The sequence below is a fragment of the Patagioenas fasciata genome, chromosome 5 (genome assembly GCF_037038585.1).
Source record: "Patagioenas fasciata isolate bPatFas1 chromosome 5, bPatFas1.hap1, whole genome shotgun sequence".
In the NCBI taxonomy this organism is placed as follows: domain Eukaryota; kingdom Metazoa; phylum Chordata; class Aves; order Columbiformes; family Columbidae; genus Patagioenas; species Patagioenas fasciata.
In genome coordinates this window covers 1,999,801-2,013,731 of record NC_092524.1, presented here as the reverse complement: position 1 = coordinate 2,013,731, position 13,931 = coordinate 1,999,801, and the positions used below count along the sequence as shown (strand labels likewise).

Here is a 13,931-nt window from a genome sequence, read left to right as displayed (position 1 = left end):
CGGAGGGCGGCTCATTCCTCCCTGCTTGACGTGGGCGCTCAGCTTCGTGCGGGCCTTGCAGCTCATTCTTCCTCTTAGCTCACTCTTCCTCTCATCTCCCCGCAGGCTGCAATAAGCTGACGGACCAGGCCTTGCTGTACCTGCGTCGCATCTCCAACGTCACTCTAATCGACCTACGAGGTTGCAAACAGATCACCCGCAAAGCCTGTGAGCACTTCATCTCGGACCTGTCCATCAACAGCCTCTACTGCCTGTCCGATGAGAAGCTGATCCAAAAAATCAGCTAGAGACCCTCCCCGGGGCAGACTGAGGAGAAGGAAAAAACCAAGAGCCCATCCCACCCCTCTCGGAGAACTGCTCCTCCACGTCCCCACCTTGCCCTCTGCGTCCTGCCGCTGCCTCCCACCCGATTCGGCAGGCAGGGCGGGCGCTCTGACCGTCCTTCCTCCTCCTCCTCCCCCGGGACTTCTGCCGATGGAGATGTCCCGCCAGGCTGGCCAGTACCAGAGGAGGAACGGGCTAAAAGAAATGGCAGGGGAGCCTCGGCGTGGAGGCTTGGCCGCTCCCACGGTGGAGGTTGGAATAGAGATCTCTGTGCAGAGAAATGGGGCACCCTCTTTCCCCCCACCCCCCCCCCAGCTTTTCCCCCTCCTCCCCGTCGTATCCTCGCCTTGAAAACACTTGTCACTTCCCCGGTAGCACAAAGCTTGAGGGTCAAGGTCTCTCCAAGGAAGCAGGAGCAGAGCTGGAACAAAACCTCCACCGGATGGTTTTCCTTGTCTGGCTGTGGGGGGGCTGCGATCGCTCCCCCTCCTTTTCCCCCAATTTTCATGCATCTGAGCAGGGCAGGACCCCCCCCAGCCGGGGGGTCGGGGGTTCACTGGCCACGCAGTGGCCAGGAATGGGGGTGTTTGCAGCCTCTTGTGCTCCTACCCCTCCGGGGATGATGCACTTCCACTTTGGGGCAGCTGTGTCCCCCCTCAGTGTCCCCTCTGTCCCCTCCAGTGTCCCCTCTGTCCCAGGGGCCAGGTGTTGATAGGGAGCAGGGGACAAACCCCCCCAGGTCCATCAGAGCTCACGGAGGACTCGGGGAAAAGCATCATCCAGGGGTGAGTGAGCACCTGGGGGGCCGGGAGCTGCCTCCTCTTCCTCCCCCAGCATCGTAAAGCACTCGAGGGCCACCGTGGCCGGAGGGACGAAGGTGGCTTTGTCCGGCCTGGCACCGAACTGGCACGAATGTCCCGTGTGTGTCCCCCCCACTGCATTGTCCTCTCCTTCCTCGCCCCCCCTTTTAGCTGCCGTTTTCCTTTGCAATGAATGGTCGGTCCAAAGAACGTCTCTCCAGGGCAGCGGAGAGCTTGTGCACTTTAAAAAAAAAAAAAAAAACAAAAAAAAAAGGAAAAAAAAGGAAAAAAAAAGAAAACAAGCAAACAAAAAGAACAAAAAAAACTAAAAAGAAAAAGGAAAAAAAAAGTCAGAATCTTCTTTTGGGTCACTATTTTATTTCCCTCCCTGTCCTGCCTGTGACCGGACGCTCCCCGTCCCCCCGGCCTGGTGTAAGGACCCCCCGTCCCCCCCAGCCCCTGGCAGCGCGTACAGATGATAGCACAAAGCGTGTCACCCCCAGTGTCACCTGTCCCCAGCCCCAGACAGCCCAGCGAGGGGCAGGGGGGGCAGCCCCGCCACCCCAAAGCAATAAGGGAGGAGAAGGTGGGCTGGCGGCACGTCCCTGGGGATGCGAGGGGACAGCGCCGTGGGGACAAGGGACAAATTTTGCCGTGGGGATTCCGGAGGGTTCAGTGGGGGGTTTATTTGAGCTAAAAACCACATCCCGGGCGAGGGGGGGGGGAACTTTCAGCCTTAGTGTCTCCTGGTGGCTCCCGTGACCAGACGGTGGAAGAATCAAAAGCTTTTATTTTTCCTTTGGATTGATTTTTTTTCTTGATTTTTTTGCAATGAGAAATACAAACAATTTTTAACAAACTGTCCCCTGGAGTAGAGCCAAGCTGGGGTGGGGGTGGCGTTGAGGGACCCGTCCCCACGTGTCCCCTCCCGGCCGCGCACCCTCGGGATTGTCACCCCTGCTCCTGCCACCTGCCCCCAGGGGCTGAGACTCCGCAAGGAAGAGAAAAAGAGAATTTATATATATTAAAAAAAGAAATCACTTAGTGATTTAAAAGCAACCCAGAGTGCTCCCGAGCGACACCTCCCGCGAGAAAAGTCGCTTGTTTAAGGGTTTGGTTGTGTTTTTTGGTTTCGTTTCGATTTCTCCCCCGTTTCCCTCTCTTCTCCTTCCCCCCCCTTCCCCTTCCTGGAGAAATATTGTAAATATATATTTTTTTGTTGGCGATTTAGAGTCCATCTCTGATGTTTGTGCTTTAAAATTAAATGTAAGCATTAAGGGTAAAAAGCAAAACCACGTCTTGCGCTGTCTCCGTGGGGGCGGTTTGGGCTGGGGGTCGCAGGGGGGGGAGCTCCGTGGCTTCTTTTAATTTAAGTTCATTTTTGGTTGTTCTTTTGGTTTGATTTTCTATTCCTACGCGTTCTGCAATACTGGTTTGGTTTAGAGAGGATCTTGCTCAGAATATATCGTGAGTAGCGCAGGGAGGGGAGAGCTGTGGGGGACGCACTGGCCTCCAAAGAGAAGTATTTTGTTTCTCGGGGGTGGATTTTTTTGGAATAAAAAAACAAAAAAAAAGGTTAAAGAAACAAAAAACCAAACGTTTGCGTCTCGGCTCTGCCCGTTGTTTGTCTGCGAGGGACAGAGGGACAAGGCCCCTGGGATGTCCCATGTGTGTATCCCCCCTCAGCACCAGAGACAATGCCTGGGGCATGGTTATGTGGTGGTGGCCGCTGTCCCCAAGTCCCCATCGCCTCCTGGGGGTGGTGGCTGCCGCCCCCAAGTTCCCATTGCCTGCTGGGGGTGGTGGCAGCCGTCCCCAAGTCCCCATCGCCTCCTGGGGGTGGTGGCGCTGTCCCTGTGTCCCCATCCCCTCCTGGCGCAAGGCCGCCCCTTCAGCAGGACCGAGGTGACATTCACTGTCCCCTGGTCCCCTCCATGGTGACGTCCCAGTCCAGGTCCCCGCGGCGGTTGGGGCGGCAGCAAGAGCAGCAAAACGAGCCCCAGAACGGGACATTTGCATGTGGGGGGGTGACATCTGCGGGTGACAGCGTCCTCCACGGGTGGTCACCCGGGGGTGACTTCCTGCTCCATGGGTGGTCACACCTGTCACATGCATGCAGCCACACCTGCTGTCACACGTGTGGTGCTGCACGGTGTCACCTGGGACGCGGGGAGTGACACACGTGGCGCCAGGTTCAGTGTCACACACAGACACACCTGGGGTCACACACACCCAGCGCCACGCACACACGGTGTCACGGACACAGTGTCACACGCACACTGTCACACGCACACTGTCACACACACACGCTCACACGCGCGCCCGCCGCTGTCACGGCCCCGCCCACGTGGGCGGGGCGCCGCGAAGGACCGCCCCCCTCTAGCCCCGCCCTCTGTCCAAACCCGCCTGTCACTCACGCGCGCACAGGCACGCGCACGGGCACGCGCACGGGCACGCGCTCCCCCGCCATGCCCCCCAGCCGCTGAGCGCGCGCCGCCGCCTGCGCCCCCCCGCGGCGGGGCCGGGGCCGGGGCCGAGCCGGCTCCATCCCGGGGTCCGCCCCCGGTTCCGGTTCCGGGTCCCGGTTCCGGTTCCGGGTCCGTCCCGGGTCCGGTCCGGCGCTGGGCGGTGGGGCCGGCGGGGCCGGCGGCGCGGGGCAAGATGGCGGACCTGGAGGCGGTGCTGGCGGACGTGAGCTACCTGATGGCCATGGAGAAGAGCCGCGCCGCGCCCGCCGCCCGCGCCAGCAAGAGGATCCTGCTGCCCGAGCCCAGGTGAGGCCCCGCGGACGGGTGTCCGGGTGTCCGTCCGTGTGTCCGTCCAGGTGTCCGTCCGCGTGTCCGCCCGCCCCGGCCCCGCTCCCCCTGCCCCGGGCAGCGCGGGCTCTGCCCCCGGCCCGGCCCCGCTCCCGCTGCACCCCGCGGCCTCCCGGGAACCCGGCCCGGAACGAGCAGCGCACGGGCCGGGAACACACACCGTGCACACACAGTGCACACACACACACACAGTGCACACACACACACACACACAGTGCACACACACACACAGTGCACACACACAGTGCACACACAGTGCACACACACACACACAGTGCACACACACAGTGCACACACACAGTGCACACACAGTGCACACACAGTGCACACACACAGTGCACACACACAGTGCACACACACAGTGCACACACACAGTGCACACACACACAGTGCACACACACAGTGCACACACACAGTGCACACACACAGTGTGCACACACACAGTGCACACACACAGTGCACACACACAGTGCACACACACTGTGCACACACACACTGTGCACACACACCGTGCACACACACACCGTGCACACACACTGCGCACACACACAGTGCACACACACACTGTGCACACGCTGTGCACACACACTGTGCACACACACCTGTGCACACACACCTGTGTACACACACACTGTGTGCACGCACACAGCGCACACACACACGTGTACACACACTGCGCACACACACAGTGCACACACACACACACTGCACACACACACACACTGCACACACACACAACTCTGTGCACAGACACGTGTGCGCACACACGCATCCCTGTGCACACACATCCCTGTGTAGACTACCTGTGCACACGCTCCTGTGCACTCACAGTGTACTCGCACATCCCTGTACGCAAACACCTCTGTGCACACACACACCTGCGCGCACACACACACCTGTGTGCACACACACACCTTTGCACACACATCCTCTGTGCACACACATCCTCTGTGCACACATACACAGAGCCCTACACAGACACCCCTGTGCGCACACACATCCTGTGTGCACGAGCACCCGTGTGCACACACACACCTCCCTGTGCACGCATGTACATGGGCGTGCACAGGCACCCCGCCGGCACACACACAGACACACAGACACCACACAGACACACAGACACACGCCCTTCCCGGTACAGTCGCACCCAGCCGTGTGTGCCACCCCCGTGTGCACCGTCCCAACACGCCTGCCCTGCCAGGCACACCCAGCCCTCCTGCAGCCCTGCGCTACGTGTGTGTGTGTGCACACGTGTGTGCAGAGTGCACACAACCCACTGCACAGCTTCCTTTGCACACCCAGCCCGTGCTGGACCCACACAGCACAGTGGCACAGCACGGTGACAGTGTCACAGCATGGTGGCCATGGCACAGCACAGTGACAGTGGCACAACGCACCACCCCACTCCTCCCCAGGCATGTGGCGCTGGTCCCCTCCCCACTGCCCATCTGTACCAGGGAAGCTTTTTTTTGGGGGTCCCCTCCTCCCCAACTCCCCTTGGATCCCCAGCGCATGGGACACCCTGTGCCTGACCCTTCCCAGGTGTCACATCTGACAGGGGACACATGGGAGGATGCGTGTGCCAACAGGGCTTGGGGTGGCACAGGGATAGAGGAGGGACACGGCGGGGGTGCTGGGGGGCACAGGAGAGCGGGGCGCTGAGCCCCTCCGGTGTGTCCCCAGCATCCGCAGCGTCATGCAGAAGTACCTGGATGACCGGGGAGAGGTGACATTCGACAAGATCTTCACACAGAAGATCGGTGAGCTGGGCACATGGGGACTGCGGGGGACATGAGGGCACTGTGTGCCTGGGCAAGTGTGATGGGGCTGGATTGGTGGCTGTGGCTGTTCCCCCACCCCTGGGTGACACGAGGGGCTGGGGAGAGGTGCCCCGGGGCTGCGTGACACCCCCCTGCGCCACGTCCCCCACCCCACGTCCCCCACCCCATCACTTCCCCCAGCGCCACCATTAACCGTCCGGGGCAGGAAGCGCCTGTCGCTTCCTCCTGCCGGCTCTGGTGGTTTCCGGGCACGTCCGCCCCACGGCAGCCGCTCCCCAGTGCCCACCCGTGCCCCTGCCCCACCGCTCCCCCCCGGACCCCTGCCCCACGGCGCCCTATAGCCCCCCCGTGTCCTTGCACCGCCGCGAAAAATTCCGTCCGCTCCCCAGCGTGGCACTTCCCCAAACCTGGCGCGGGGGTGGTTGTGGGGACAGACAGACCCAGGGGATGTCCCCGTGTCCCTTGGCCTGCGCTGTGGGGCACACGGTGCCGCTCTGGGGCTGGCACCGCTCACGCCACGGCTCTGTCCCTGCCAGGGTACCTGCTCTTTAGAGACTTCGCCTTTAACCAGGCAGAGGAGGCCAAACCCCTCATGGAGTTTTATGAGGAGGTGAGAAGGGGGGACCCATCTGGACTGACCCCCGTGGTCATGAGGAAGGTTGGGGGTGGGATTTGGGACCTGCAGGGCCCACAGATGTGGTACATGCGGGGTACCCAAGGGAGACGGTGCCCAGAGGGCTGGGAGGTGATGCTCTGGGTGCCAAGGGGATGTGATAGCCATTAAGTGGTACCCAGAGGGGCTGGCGTTGTGGTCCCTGGTGTACCGGGTGCTGGGGGGCTGCCCGCTGTGGGGAGGGGGCTGTGCCCACCCAAGCTGTGCCCTCGCCAGATCAAGAAGTACGAGAAGCTGGACTCGGAGGAGGAGCGAGCCGTCCGGAGCCGCCACATCTTCGACCATTACATCATGAAGGAGCTGCTGGCCTGCTCCCACGTGAGTGCCCTGCCATGCCAGGGTGGGGTCCCCAGAGCGTGTGGGAGGGACGTCCCCAGTGTCTCCAGGGGACCGGGTACCCAGTGCCTTCAGAGAGAGCTCCAAAATCACCGTTAACTCTCTTCTGGGAGCCACGGCCCTATGGGTGGGGGTTCCCCCGTGAGTTCCCCCGCTTGTGCAGCCCTGCCTGGCCCCTGGCCTGCTGTCCCTTCTGCCCAGGGTGACACAGACCCATCTTGCCCCACAGCCCTTCTCCAAGAGTGCCACAGAGCACGTCCAGAGCCGCCTCAGCAAGAAGCAGGTGCCCCCAGACCTCTTCCAGGTGGGCGTCACTGGGGACAGAGAGGGGGTCCCTGGCACATCTGGTACTCGGGGGATTAATCCTTATGGGGGGCTGGCGAAAGGGCGACTGGGTCTGGTGGTGACAGGGTCCCTTAGAGGGGTTGGGGGGTCCCAGCCAGTATGGGGACCCCCAAGAGATGGTGAGGGGGTCCCCAGCAGGTTGGGAGTGAGGGGGATTGTTGGGGGTCCCCAGGGATTGGTAGTCAAGGGACAGTGGGGTCCCCAGGCACAGTCACACCAGGGACTCCGGTGTGGCACAAGCATCCCCAATGGCCGGGTGGCAGTGGGGATATCCCAGGGGTGGAGGAGACCTCTCGTAATGAAGGGACCTGAGGGACACGGGTGACAGGGGTGGCACTGGGGACCCAGCGCTGAGCCCTGTGTCCCCCCAGCCCTACATTGAGGAGATCTGCCAGAACCTGCGTGGGGGCATCTTCCAGAAATTCATCGAGAGGTGAGATGGGGGACAGTCCTGCGAGGATTGGGGTGTCCCATCCCACTGGGGACCAGGCTCTTCCAGCTCAGGGGTCCCTTCTGAGGAGCTCCAGGGGTGTGTGTCCCCAGACCAGCAACTCACGGGGGGCTCTTCTGACCCCCAGGTCTGACCTGGGGTCTCTCTTTTCCCAGATGGGGGTTCCGGGGGGTGCTGCCTGTCCCCAGACAAGTCCAGAGGGTCCTTCTGCCCCGAGATGGGTCTTGAGGGGGTCTCTCCAGGGCCTCCACTCTTGCCCTCTCTGTGCTTCGTTGCAGTGACAAGTTCACACGGTTCTGCCAGTGGAAGAATGTGGAGCTGAACATCCATGTGAGCAGGGTCCCCTGCGCCTAGGGGCACCTGGGCACTTCCAGGGAGGGGGACGGGGTGTGGTGACACAGCTGCTGCCCTGGGGCTCACCGGGGCACCCTCACACACCCCCAGTGCTTCCCCACGCTCACGGGGACGTGCAGAGCAGCCTCTGTGTTCCTTACCCGGGGAAACTGAGGCAGAGCGTGCAACCCCCCCAGCACTGCGGACACACGCAGCTCTTGGTGCAGGGCAGGTGCCGTGGGACACAGGTGTCCAGGCTCACCCCCCTGCTTCCTTCTCACCCCCTCCAGCTCACCATGAACGACTTCAGCGTTCACCGAATCATCGGCCGCGGCGGTTTCGGCGAGGTCTACGGCTGCCGGAAAGCGGATACGGGCAAAATGTAACGGCATGCTCCATCATGGGGGGTGGGGGCAGTGGGATCCTGCAACGGGGGGGCGCTGGGGCTGCGGTAGTGGTCCCGAGGGCATCTGCAGTGGCGTTGCAGTGACGACAGATGTTTAGGGGCTTGCGGAAGTATTGCCATGGCTACGGGTCTCTGGGGGATGCAGGGACGTCACGGCCGTGGGTGGTAGCTGGATGCGGTGGTGTGGCCGCGAGAGCTGGCGGTGGGGGGACGCGATGGCGCGGCTGCCATTGGTGGGGATGTGGCAGCGTGGTGGTGGCACCGGGACAGCACCCTGCAGGGACTCTTTGCCCCCAGGTACGCCATGAAGTGTTTGGACAAGAAACGCATCAAGATGAAGCAGGGCGAGACCCTGGCCCTCAACGAGCGCATCATGCTGTCCCTCGTCAGCACCGGGGTGAGGGGACACAGGGCTGGCACCCTGGTGACAGGATGTGGCACGGGTGAGGGAGGGTGTCCCCGGGGCGCTGCGTGACCCCATGTCTCCTGCCAGGATTGCCCGTTCATCGTCTGCATGTCGTACGCCTTCCACACGCCCGACAAGCTCAGCTTCATCCTCGACCTCATGAATGGTGAGAAACCCCAGTCCTAAGGGACTTCATGGCTGACCCCTGGTCCTGGGGGAGAATCCCAGTGCCAGGGTGACAACTGGTCCTTGTCATCACAGGGGGAGACCTACATTATCACCTGTCCCAGCACGGCGTCTTCTCGGAGGCAGAGATGAGATTTTACGCAGCTGAGATCATCCTGGGCCTGGAGCACATGCACAGCCGCTTCGTGGTGTACCGCGACCTCAAGGTGACCGGCCCCCACACCCCCACAGGCACCCCCGGGCCCTCTAGAAACTCCCCAGGAGCCTGTGGGCACCCACAAGAGTCACAGGCACCCCACAGACCCTGAAGGAATCCTCTGGGCACTCCCCAAACCCAGAGGGCACCCCTGACCCTGCAGGAACTATCCCCAAAACTCCATGGGCACCCTTAGGACCCCATGGGCATCCTGAGACCCAAATGGGCTCTCGCAGCCTCCGGCGATGCTTCCCAGTCCTGTGGACACCCCCAAATCCCACAGAACACCCCAGCTTGCCCATGTGGGCACCCCCAGCCTCTCTGTCCCCCCTGTGCCCACTTGGTCTCGGGGTGACACGCTGTCTTGGCAGCCGGCGAACATCCTCCTGGATGAGTTTGGACACGTCCGCATCTCAGACCTGGGCTTGGCCTGCGACTTCTCCAAGAAGAAGCCCCACGCCAGCGTGTGAGTGTGCCCGTGCCCCCCCGCCTTGTCCCCCTGCCCGGCACAACCCCTCACCCTGCTCTGTGCCCCCCGCAGCGGCACCCACGGGTATATGGCTCCGGAGGTGCTGCAGAAAGGGGTGGCCTACGACAGCAGCGCCGACTGGTTCTCGCTGGGCTGCATGCTCTTCAAACTGCTGAGGGGGTGAGTGTGCGGGCACGGAGGGGAATGGGGGGACACGGGTGGGCACCGCTGAGCCCCCCATCCCCTCATGGCCGCAGGCACAGCCCCTTTCGGCAGCACAAGACGAAGGACAAGCACGAGATCGACCGCATGACGCTCACCATGGTGAGTTGGGGGCTTTGCCCTGTGTGCCGGGGGCGCTGAGGCGGGTGGCGATAAGGGGTGAGCACCCCTGCGCTGCTGTGCCCCCCCAGAATGTGCTCGCAGAGGCCTGGGGGGCACACAGGGTGTGAGATTGGGGGCACTGGGACGTTGCGTATGTGTGTGCATGCGTGCGCTCTGGCGCACAGGCACGTGTAAGTGCAGGTCTGTGCGTGTCAGCCTGTATCCTGCATACGTCTGTGCATGGGTGTGTGTGTCCTCTCCCTTTTCACCCTGTGCCGTCCCCTGAGTCTTAGACCGTGGTTTCTTTTCGTGTGGATTTGGACACTCCTGCGGGAACTTTAGTGCTCGCTGGCCCTCGGCTGAGCTTTTTGCCCGCTGTGAGGAGGGAGGACGGGGAGGCTGGTCCCTGAGCTTTGGCTCCTGCTGCCCCAGATCCGACCCCCTCCCTGGCTGCAAGGTACAGTTAGATAGAATGGATATTTGCATCCAGCTAACAGTAAATACACATCTAGGTTTAAGTGAAAAAGAACAGAGACTAGAGTGTCACTGGACATGAGAAAAAGCCCAGCTTATGGAAGAAGTTCCGTTTACTCTTCTTCCTCTGAAGATGCAAACTCGAAAGTGAGACAGGAGGTGGGAACTTCAGAGACAGCGTGTGGCCCAAGAAAGATATTCTTTTAGAATCATAGAATCGTTTTAGTTGGAAAAGACCTTTAAGCTCATTGATTCCAGCTGTCAACCGTGTGTGTGTATCGGTCTCCCCGCTCACACGTGTCCTGTGGTGCTGATGTGCTCACGGTGTGACCGGCTGTGTCCCTCCCGCAGGCCGTCGAGCTGCCCGACTCCTTCTCCCCCGAGCTGCGCTCCCTGCTGGAGGGGCTGCTGCAGCGGGACGTCAACCGCCGGCTGGGCTGCATGGGCCGCGGGTGAGTCCCGGCGGGCACCGGGACGGAGCCTGGGGAGGCTGGGGCAGGAGGAAAGGAGGGTGTGCTCACCCCAAACTCACTCCCCAGGGCCCAGGAGGTGAAGGAGGAGCCCTTCTTCAAAGGTCTGGACTGGCAGATGGTTTTCCTGCAGAAGGTGAGGGGCACGGGACAGGGTACCGAGCACAGGAAGGGGTGCCAGGCATGGGCGGCCACCCCTCTAAAACCCCTTTCCTGCCCGCAGTACCCGCCACCCCTCATCCCCCCCCGCGGCGAGGTGAACGCAGCCGACGCCTTCGACATCGGCTCCTTCGACGAGGAGGACACCAAGGGCATCAAGGTAGCGGGGCGGAGGGGCTGAGCGCGGCGGGGGCAGCAGTGGGCAGCCCTGACCCCGCGCTGCCTGCCCGCCCGCTCCCTGCCCGCCAGCTGCTGGAGAGCGACCAGGAGCTGTACCGCAACTTCCCGCTCACCATCTCCGAGCGGTGGCAGCAGGAGGTGACCGAGACCGTCTTCGAAGCCGTCAACGCCGACACCGACAAGCTGGAGGCTCGGAAGAAGGCCAAAAAGCAGCTGGGCCATGAGGAGGGTGAGTGGGGCTGGTTCCCCGCCCTGAAATCCCCTCAAACCCCCCCCGGCAGTGCCCTGGGCTGACTGTGCCTCTCGGGCGCAGAGTACGCCATGGGCAAGGACTGCATCATGCACGGCTACATGTCCAAGCTGGGCAACCCCTTCCTGACGCAGTGGCAACGCCGCTACTTCTACCTCTTCCCCAACCGCCTCGAGTGGCGCGGGGAGGGCGAGTCGCCGGTAAGGCGGGCGCGGGGGGGCACAGGGCGGTGTTGGGGTGAGCAGGGGGTTCACCTGGGCACAGGCAGACATCGGGGGGGCACGTGGGGTGAGGGATGTGCAGAAGCAGATGTAGCACTGCAAGGAGTGTGGCGGCACATGGGGGGGTTTGGGGGGGCCTCGGAGGGGGTGAGGGCTCAGCCTGTCCCCCCAGCAGTCCCTGCTCACCATGGAGGAGATCGACTCGGTGGAGGAGACGCAGGTGAAGGAGCGCAAGTGCATCCTGCTCCGCATCCGCGGCGGCAAGCAGTTCGTGCTGCAGTGCGATGTGAGTGTGCCCTGGGCCACCTGCCGGGGCTGGCCACCGTCCCCCACGGTCACTGGCCACTCCTGCCAGGCACTAGCTACCTCACTGGCCATGTCCCCTGGGTGCCAGGTGCTCCTGCTGGGCACTAACCTGCGTTTTAGCCACCTCCTGTTAGCTGGGTGCTAGCCACCTCTAGGCTACCCCTAGCCATTCCCTGCTGGGTGCTAGCCACCTCCTCCTGCCAGCTGGTTGCCACTCTTCCTGGCCACTAGCCCTGCACATTTAGCCCTCCAAGTCATCACAGGGCACAAATACAGAAAGTTCGGGGCAACCCCAGAGCCCTGGCACCCGGGGGAGCCCCCAGCCACCTCATACCCAGCTCTGCCACCCTGGGGACCCCCAACCACTCTGGGGAGCCCCCAACCACCCCCTTCCCAGCCCTGGCACCTCGAGGAGCCCCCGTTCTGACCCGTACCCCTCCCACAGAGCGACCCCGAGCTGGTGCAGTGGCGGAAGGAGCTGCGGGACGCCCAGCGCCAGGCGCAGCAGCTGCTGCAGCGGGTGCCACGGATGCAGAACAAGCCCCGCTCGCCCGTGGTGGAGCTCAGCAAAGTGCCGTTCATCCAGCGCTCCCCCAACGGGCTCTGACCCCTCCTTCTGCGCGCCCCCCTCTTTTCACCCTTCCCACCCCGCCTCTAATTTATTGGGTTGGGTTCCCACGTTCCCCCGCTTCTTTTTGTCGTTGGCGGACGGAGCGGGCACGGCCGCGGTGTCGCCGTCCCGGCACCGGGCGTGCGGCGCAGCTCGGCACCTCTCCCCGGCGTGTCCCCCCACCTTCCCAAACCCCCTCCGAACTCTCCGGCTCAGATGAAGGCAGCCCCCGCGCCCCCTCTCCACGCCCGCCCGCTTCGCCACCGCTGTGTGTGCCAAATGGGGCAGGTGGGTGCCCAGCTCCGGCCGGCGGGGAACCGGCCACCTCGTCTCACCCCGTAGCCTTTTGCCCACCTCCCCGCGAGCCGGCGCGTCCCCCGGCTCGGTTGTGCCCGTCCTGTGGGTGCCAAGTCCTTGGTGTGTGTGTGTGTGAGTGTGTGTGCCCGCGGGGACCCCCTGTAAATACTGTGCCATGGGTCCCCTGTGTCCCCCGGCTCCTGTCACCGCTCCCCGCCTCCCCCCGAGCTGCAGGTGTGGCCAAGGAGGAGTGAGCAAGTGGGACCCCCCCTCAAAATCAGCCTCGTGTCACTGGCCCTGGCCCCGGTCCCTGGCCGGTGGGCGCAGGGTGTCCCCCAGGGTGTCCCCAACCCCAGTCCCTGGTGGCATCTGTAAATATTGGTCTGCGGTCGCTCTGCTCCAGGGTCTGGGGGGACAGAGGGTGGCACCGGGCAGGGCCGGGGCCGTCGATGAGTGAGATTTTAATGAGCAGAGACGTGAGAATGGGAAAAAAGAATTTAAAAGAGTTTTTATAATAAAAATCTAGAAAAACACCACCTGGCTCCAGCTGTTTGTGTGGTGGCAGAGATGTCCCTGTGCCCCAGCTCCCTGTGACTTCTGGTGCTGGCGGCTGCCTGTGTGTCCCCCCCACGGGCACAGTGGCATTTTGGGGACACCTGCGTGGGAGTTGTCACTGTGCGACGTGGGTCCTGGGGTGGCGGTGGGGGGTGGGAGTGGTGGGTCAGGTCCCCGTTGCTGTGCTGTCCCCCTGGGTGACCTTGCCTGTCCCCTTGTCCCTGCTGCCCGCACCCCGTGTTTAGGCAGCACTGTCCCCGGTGTTCCCGCATTCCCGCCGCCCGGCGGGGCCGCGACCCCCATGGGACTCTCCGGTGTCTAACGAGAGGGTTGTGCCGCGGAACGGAGCAGAACAGCAGCACCTGCCCAGAGCGGAGCCCCGCTGTCCCCACGGGCCCCTGGAGGGGACGGGGCGGGGACACGGCGCAGGGAGGTCCCGGTGACCCGCCGTGGAGTCCTGGGGTCCCGCACACCCGCGGGGCTCCCACGAGGAGATACCGGCGAGGGAGCGGCCCCCGGTACCGGGGCAGGTGCAGGATAACGCGTCCCCGGCGCAGACCTGG

At 63.0% G+C, this 13,931-nt stretch overlaps 2 protein-coding genes across 5 annotated transcripts in view; both read left to right on the top strand.

Annotated features, from left to right (window-relative positions):
* KDM2A (lysine demethylase 2A) overlaps positions 1 to 2,350 on the top strand; it is a 41,503-nt gene extending 39,153 nt beyond the window's left edge. For both annotated transcript variants that reach the window (XM_065839191.2, XM_065839189.2), the window contains one exon: positions 106 to 2,350. In XM_065839191.2, coding sequence (XP_065695263.1) covers positions 106 to 287 — 182 coding nt within the window. In that variant the 3' untranslated portion in view covers positions 288 to 2,350. The remainder of the gene's footprint in view (positions 1 to 105) is intronic.
* A 1,285-nt stretch (positions 2,351 to 3,635) lies between these two features.
* On the top strand, positions 3,636 to 13,346 carry GRK2 (G protein-coupled receptor kinase 2). Of its 3 annotated transcripts, none has more exons than XM_065839912.2 (21): positions 3,636 to 3,898; positions 5,624 to 5,700; positions 6,258 to 6,331; positions 6,611 to 6,712; positions 6,960 to 7,034; positions 7,447 to 7,508; positions 7,805 to 7,856; positions 8,150 to 8,241; positions 8,563 to 8,662; positions 8,759 to 8,837; positions 8,933 to 9,063; positions 9,425 to 9,519; positions 9,595 to 9,702; positions 9,780 to 9,846; positions 10,672 to 10,772; positions 10,860 to 10,926; positions 11,014 to 11,109; positions 11,199 to 11,358; positions 11,443 to 11,579; positions 11,776 to 11,886; positions 12,352 to 13,346. In XM_065839912.2, the coding sequence occupies exons 1-21, from the start codon at positions 3,786 to 3,788 to the stop codon at positions 12,511 to 12,513; spliced, it is 2,061 nt and encodes a 686-aa protein (XP_065695984.1). In that variant the 5' UTR covers positions 3,636 to 3,785; the 3' UTR covers positions 12,514 to 13,346. The 3 variants fall into 3 exon arrangements, with proteins under 3 accessions (XP_065695984.1, XP_065695983.1, XP_071664876.1); XM_065839911.2 differs by having other exon boundaries at positions 3,638 to 3,898; positions 11,773 to 11,886; XM_071808775.1 differs by lacking the exon at positions 5,624 to 5,700 and having other exon boundaries at positions 3,820 to 3,898; positions 11,773 to 11,886.
* The last annotated feature ends 585 nt before the right edge of the window (positions 13,347 to 13,931 follow it).

Coding starts and splice junctions, on each gene's coding strand:
- GRK2 (XM_065839911.2), top strand. CDS start 3,786: ATGGCGGACCTGGAGGCGGTGCTGGCGGACGTGAGCTACCTGATGGCC. Junction 3,899..5,623: donor ATCCTGCTGCCCGAGCCCAG/GTGAGGCCCCGC, acceptor GTGTGTCCCCAG/CATCCGCAGCGTCATGCAGA. Junction 7,509..7,804: donor TTCCAGAAATTCATCGAGAG/GTGAGATGGGGG, acceptor GCTTCGTTGCAG/TGACAAGTTCACACGGTTCT.